Source organism: Bison bison, unplaced genomic scaffold (genome assembly GCF_000754665.1).
Source record: "Bison bison bison isolate TAMUID 2011002044 unplaced genomic scaffold, Bison_UMD1.0 scf7180017864345, whole genome shotgun sequence".
NCBI lineage: Eukaryota > Metazoa > Chordata > Mammalia > Artiodactyla > Bovidae > Bison > Bison bison.
In genome coordinates this window covers 4,321,644-4,328,736 of record NW_011494917.1, presented here as the reverse complement: position 1 = coordinate 4,328,736, position 7,093 = coordinate 4,321,644, and the positions used below count along the sequence as shown (strand labels likewise).

Below are 7,093 nucleotides of genomic sequence, written 5' to 3'. Positions count from 1 at the left end.
GGTCAGATGGTCTGGTATTCCCATCTCTTTCAGAATTTTCCACAGTTTATTGTGATCCACACAGTGAAAGGCTTTGACATAGTCAATAAAGCAGAAATAGATGTTTTTCTGGAACTCTCTTGCTTTTTTGATGATCCAGCAGATGTTGGCAATTTGATCTCTGGTTCCTCTGCCTTTTCTAAAACCAGCTTGAACATCAGGAACTTCAGGGTTCACGTATTGCTGAAGCCTGGCTTGGAGAATTTTGAGCATTACTTTACTAGCGTGTGAGATGAGTGCAATTGTGCGGTAGTTTGAGCATTCTTTGGCATTGCCTTTCTTTGGGATTGGAATGAAAACTGACCTTTTCCAGTCCTGTGGCCACTGCTGAGTATTCCAAATTTGCTGACATATTGAGTGCAGCACTTTCACAGCATTATCTTTCAGGATTTGAAATAACTCAACTGCAGTTCCATCACCTCCACTAGCTTTGTTCATAGTGATGCTTGCTAAGGCCCACTTGACTTCACATTCCAGGATGTCTGGCTCTAGGTCAGTGATCACACCATCGTGATTATCTGGGTTGTGAAGATCTTTTTTGTACAGTTCTTCTGTGTATTCTTGCCACCTCTTCTTAATATCTTCTGCTTCTGTTAGGTCCATACCATTTCTGTCCTTTATCGAGCCCATCTTTGCATGAAATGTTCCCTTGGTATCTCTAATTTTTTTGAAGAGATCTCTAGTTTAGACTTGACTGTGCTCAGATGGTGACATGCAGTCGCCTCTCCCTGTCTGTACTCTCAGGTACCCAAGAGAGAGAGCAGAGTTTTGTGCATTCACAGCTCTGGGTGAACGACTCCCTGCCTGTTGGCAGACAGTGGGTTTCCTCTGCATAGTGAACCACCAGGAAGCTGCTGACGCCCCCTAGAGAAACAGCACTTGGTTTGAAACAGCAGGTGCCACACTGTGGCATTTCCCAGACCAGGACGTGTATAGTTCATATTTAAAAGGAAAGAGAAGGGACTTTCTTGGCGGTCCAGTGGTTAAGTCTCCACACTTCCAATGCAGGAGACACAAGTTCCATCCCTGGTCAGGGAACTAAGCTCCCACATGGCACATGGAAAGTGAAAGTGAAAGTCGCTCAGTCTTGTCTGACTCTGCAACTCCATGACTATACAGTCCATGGAATTCTCCAGGCCAGAATACTGGAGTGGGTAGCCTTTCCCTTCTCCAGGGGATCTTTCGAACCCAGGTCTCCCACATTGCAGGTGGATTCTTTACCAGCTGAGCTACAAGGGAAGCCCAAGAGTACTGGAGTGGGTAGCCTATCCCTTCTCCAGCAGATCTTCCCTACCCAGGAATTGAACTGAGGTCTCCTGCATTGCAGGCGGATTCTTTACCAGCTGAGCTATCAGGGAACATGCCACATGGAGCAACCAAAAATTGAAAAGAACCACCCACTTTCCTTGAGCCAAACAGAAGTAACCTGGGAGCATATTGATGAAGCCCATGCTTTCTCTCTGTGCAGGACCCGAAGATCAGCACAAGTCTGCCGGTCCTTGATCTCATCGATGCCATTCAGCCAGGTTCCATTAACTATGACCTTCTGAAGACGGAGAACCTGAATGAAGAAGAGAAACTCAACAACGCAAAGTACGTGAACAAGCCCGAGGTCAGGGAGGGAAGGAGCGGGTGGCTGTGGGGTCGAGTGCCCATGCCTCCATGCAGACAATTCAGTTTCACTACTGATGCTTTTCCTTCTCGTGACTTACTGCGTCCCATCACCCTTATATCTGCTACTGTGCAGTGACAGTTTAAGGTTCCAGGTGTGAGAGGGAACAAGACAAGAACACAACTGGTAACAATTGAAATGGAAAACAGTTGACTTCCAACTGATAAGCAAGCCTACAATTTCCTAACACTAATTTCCTTATCAAAATCTATAGGAGGTTTCCTGAGTAGAGTTTGTACATGGTGGGTGCGGAGTTAAACGCCCTATTTGTGAATATCCATGGATGTACCTGGGCAGGGGTGGGGTTCAAGGCCAGAGTCGTCACTGGTTTGAGAGCAGCTGCTCTTTGCGTTACACGCAGAGTGAGGGTTGTTCTTGTGTAGTCGCTGACTCTTTTGCAACTCCATGGACTGTAGCCTGCCAGGTTCCTCTGCCCATGGAATTCTCTAGTATTCTTACTGGAGTGGGTATCCGTTCCTATCTCCAGGGGATCTTCCCCATGGAACCTGGGTCTCCTGCATGCCAGGCACATTCTTTACCATCTGAGCTGCCAGAGAAGCCCCAAATATAGAATCCTAAAAATGGCTATGGTGGCAAGATCATGCATATTTTTTAAGTTCTGTTTTCTAATTTTTGAACAACTTTTCCTCTATATTTTATAATGGAAAAATTAATTGTACTTCATTAATCATTAATATGGAGGAAGTGACTGAGAGATGGACAAGGAGAAAGAATGGGGCTACCCTTGCCTGGAGCTCTTAAATTAATGTGATCGCTAAAGTATGAGTAAAGTTATTTCAGAAGAGTGGAGGGAGTCACGGGGCCTTGGGTGGAATGAAGAATCTCTGGAGCAACCATTGTAAGAGGTTGCTAGATAACGAATGAGCAGAATAAAAGAACTGCCAGATAATAATAGTGTGGGCTTATTTGCAAGTAGACTACAACTAATAAAACTATCTTCCTGTAACTATAAACAGAGCAAAAATATTCTGATGCAGCTGTGGTAATCTTATGTGAAAAATGTGTAATATAAAACTCTGGTTATTCTACGATTATAGTAGCATAAATAAATACACATGCATGTGGGCAAGAATTAGAATGGAAAAAGGAAGAAAAGAATGGATGGGGAAGAAAAGAAAAGAAAGGGGGCAGGGTGAAATTCCCTGGAGCTCCAGTGGTTAAGACTCTGAGCTTCCAAAGCAGGGGGCGTGGGTTCGATTCCTGGTCAGGGAACTAAGATCCCATATTCCTTGCAGCCAAAAAAGATTTTAAAAAAATAAAGAATTGATGGGTAGGGTCATGGTATTACAGATGCATTTCCTCTTTTTTTTTTCTGCCTTGTAAACAATGTTCTGTAGCTGAAGTGGAGTCTGCGGTCCTTCCCTATCACACACTCTTGTTCAAGTCTGTGACTTTTTCTGCCACAGTAGACCCCAAGCAAATAAGCACCAAAAGTGGTGGGAGCTAGGAAGCTCTTTAAGGACAAGTGATACATTTGGTGATTATCACGAGGCTGGACAGCAAGTTTGATGGAGTTGGGAGCTTTGTCAAGCTAAGACTTGCCCACAAACCTCGAGAGGAAGCCAGTGATTGATTGGCTGCAGCCGTACCAGGAGTGACCTCGGCACAGTAGGTAGTTTACAGTGTAGAAGGCTCCGCTGGAGGCTCAGATGGTAAAGAATCTGCCTGCAATGCAGAAAGCCCGGGTTTGATCCCTGGGTCCAGGAAGATCCCCTGGAGAAGGGAATGGCAACCCATTCCAGAATTTTTGCCTGGAGAATTCCATGAACAGAGGAGCCTGGCAGGCTATAGTCCATAGGGTTACAAAGAGTCAGACACGCCTGAGTCACCAACATTTTCACTTTCTTTCATAGAGTGTATAGTATATATTATATAGAATGACAATAACTCTGACCCTGAGGGGTCCCCTTCATACTTGCTCAGGCTCCCCTCATCCCTCCTCTTTTCTCTTTTAGGTATGCCATCTCTATGGCCCGAAAAATTGGAGCGAGAGTGTATGCGCTTCCAGAAGACTTGGTGGAAGTGAACCCCAAGATGGTCATGACCGTGTTCGCTTGCCTCATGGGGAAAGGAATGAAGCGGGTGTAAGGCCCAGTGGGCGGGGTAGGGGGTGTGTGTGGGTCTCTGGCTGCTCATGCCTGGTGCCCCCAGGAAACACGGGAGGAGTCAGCCATTCCAAAGTTTCAACTCGATGACATTATTCACAGTTCCAAAAAAAAAATGTATATCTGTTCCGCCAAGTAGCCTTCATGTATTTAACAAAAAGTGCTTTATTCTTTGCAAAAGACCCAGTCTCTTACAAATATTTTTTTATCATTGAATTGATTGCTTCTTTGAAAATGTAGAGAAAAAGAGATCTTACTTCCCAGGCACCTTTCCTGCGTTTGCCGTTGTAGTCAGGTATAGAAGTCTCAAGTGTAGTTCATTTTAACATAATCTTTCAAACCAGCTTACATTGTCTGCCTTCTTGTTCGGGGTGAGAACCAGGACGGGAGAATCATCGGAGGGGAGAATCGTGAAACCAGCCTAAAGCTGGCTTCTGGAGGCCAGCGTTGGCTCTGTTACAAGCCTCCTTCCTGTTGCCCTTCTACCTGGGTCTACCTGTTGTGACTTTGCTCTCCACCCCGGCAGAACCTGCCCTCTCTGTGGCTCCCCTCTGCTGGCCACCCTCCTCTTGGGCCTTCTGGGTCATCTGACAAATCAGGCTGTATTGGGGTCCCCAAGAGTGTCTGGTAACCTCCAGACCTAAGACATATCATCAGAACATTTTCTTAGAACTGTGTCTACTAATCTCCAGAACGAAGACTTATCATCAGAACATTTTCTCAAAACTAGGGTCCCAGATGTCATCAGATTTTATTTTTTCAGTCAATGAGAAGCCCTCTGTTTTTAACCCTAGGAGCTGGGCTCTGACCAGATCTACTATCTTAAATACTATGCCTTCAGATAGATTCTTAACTGTTGGTGGAAGGAAGTGTTCAAGGAGGGGGGGTCATTGAGCAGCAAACCACTAGAGGGCAGTGTGGAGTCATAACAAAGTTTCTGGTCTCTGGTGCTGCCTCCGTGCATTTAGCCCTGGGTATTACGGCAACCCACTCCAGTGTTCTTGCCTGGAGAATCCCAGGGACGGCAGAGCCTGGTGGGCTGCCATCTATGGGGTCGCACAGAGTCGGACATGACTGAAGCGACTTAGCAGCAGCAGCAGCAGCATTAGATCTTGGAGAAGGAAACAGCAGCCCAGTCCAGTATTCTTGCCTGGAGAATTCAATGGACAGAGGAGCCTGGCGGGCTACAGTCCATGGGGTCGCACAGAGTCAGACACAACTGCGTGACTAATGTTTTATTAGATCTAGTTATACAGTGTGGCTAAATATCTGGCGACTGGGAACTGCTTGTTCTGATTTCATTAGCTCTTAGATCATAGTGCATATGATGTCTGCCGGGCCATAGGATCAATGTTTACTTTTTTGGTACCCCCAAATGCCCAGGGGTCATATGTGCCAATGAACAGTGCCCCCACCTCAACCCCAAACTTGACCCCCACCAACACCCTCACATATACACATACCTAGCAAGGTATCAAGCTGGCTAGGAACAGGCACAGTCGCTTTATGAAGAGTTAATTTACTGGATATTTAAAGAATTCTTAAACAAAACCCAAGGAACACTGTACTCTTGAGCAGTTCTAATAGCCTGCAATTTCCTTGAAAACTTACCAAAGGCTAAATAGCAACAGAGCATTGGGCACTGATGCCAGACCCCTTCTGTCATGGTGAACGTGTTCATGGAGGAGGTATCTGCTTTAGGGGTGTGTAGTGGAACTTAGTCATTTTTCAAAGCGACTGAAATGCATTATCCCAGTCTGCTCCTTGTCAGTGGGCTCAGGAAGCCAAGATATGGCTTCTCCTAGCCCATAATCTGTATTTCTAATGCATTTGATTGCAAAGTGGTTGGCTTTGTCTTAATCTGCACTTAATGTAGCCCCCAGACGATTCTCCCCCCCGTCTGCCTCCAGGAGGAATGTTATTGCCTTAATGGAAAATGAAGATAAAATATTGCTCAATCAAGATCTCTCCAAATAAAATGTTCCCCATATCGGACGTCTTCTGAAGGTTTCATGAGTTATTCATTCAGCCAACATGCACTGAGGCCCTACATGTGCCAGGTTTGGGAAATATGCCCGCAAATGAGGCAGGCCTTGAGCTCAGCTGATCAAGAGAGACTGATCAGGAAAAACACACCACTGCCAGGTGCTATGAGTAATTGATGAGGGCAGGGTGAGAGGGGCTTACAACAGAGGAAACCCCCAAAGGAGAAATATTTTAGCTGAAAGCTGAAGAGTAAGTTGGCGGGAGTCAGACCACGAGGAGGTCAAAATGAAAGGTAAGACACAAATTCTCAGGAACACATGGAACCCACTTGTGCCCAAAAGCCAGACTTGGGGATTGGTGTGAAAGGGCTTCTAAGTGATTTGAGGAGGAATCTTTGGGGCTGGCGGTCCCTGGCATCTCCTCCCTAGTCTGGGCCTCACACTGGCTGGTAGAGGTGATGCTGCAGAAGGATGCGTGCAGAGGATGCTCAGAGTGCTGAAGAATTCTGCTGTAACTGGCTCCCTCGGGTAGGCTGTTGTTTGGCGTGGTCACATCCTGACTTCCCGAGGTGTCCCTCACCCACACAGCCGCTGCAGAGTTGGGCTCTTGTGCTTAAGCTGTGTGTCCCGGCTCCTCCAGCAGCAGTCTTTGGAGATGGCTCTTTTCTGGCCTAATATTCCTGCAGCTTCTACACGTTCAAGGTAGTGGTCTTCCCTACATATTGAGAGGGCTAAGTGTTGTCTTTTGTATGTAAGACTGCCTTAATAGGTCCTGACCAGGAGGACTGAACAGCTACAGGTAAGCAGAATACTATCAAGGGAAGAAAACTAGAGTCTTGCAGACTGGAAGGCAATGGAATATAGCAATCAAAGCAGGACAGTTTTTCTTAAAAGATTTTTTTTTTAGGTTTTTAATGCTAGTTCCTTTTTTTATTTTTTCACTCTAGTGGACATCCCACTAGTTACCTTTCTTTTTTTAACCCATGTAATCTCAGGATTATTTTTTTGAGATAAATTCTTTATTTGGCTGTGAGAGTTGGACTGTGAAGAAAGCTGAGCGCCGAAGAATTGATGCTTTTGAACTGTGGTGTTGGAGAAGACTCTTGAGAGTCCCTTGGACTGCAAGGAGATCCATCCAGTCCATTCTGAAGGAGATCAGCCCTGGGATTTCTTTGGAAAGAATGATGCTAAAGTGGAAGCTCCAGTACTTTGGCCACCTGATGCGAAGAGTTGACTCATTGGAAAAGACTCTGATGCTGGGAGGGATTGGG

The 7,093-nt window shown here is 45.9% G+C and overlaps 1 protein-coding gene across 1 annotated transcript in view; it reads left to right on the top strand.

The window, feature by feature from the left end:
• The window catches only part of LCP1 (lymphocyte cytosolic protein 1 (L-plastin)), a 65,901-nt gene extending 60,069 nt beyond the window's left edge, over nt 1-5,832 (top strand). Inside the window, exons 15-16 of the mRNA XM_010854634.1 lie at nt 1,508-1,632; nt 3,688-5,832. Coding sequence (XP_010852936.1) covers nt 1,508-1,632; nt 3,688-3,820 — 258 coding nt within the window. The 3' untranslated portion in view covers nt 3,821-5,832. The remainder of the gene's footprint in view (nt 1-1,507; nt 1,633-3,687) is intronic.
• The last annotated feature ends 1,261 nt before the right edge of the window (nt 5,833-7,093 follow it).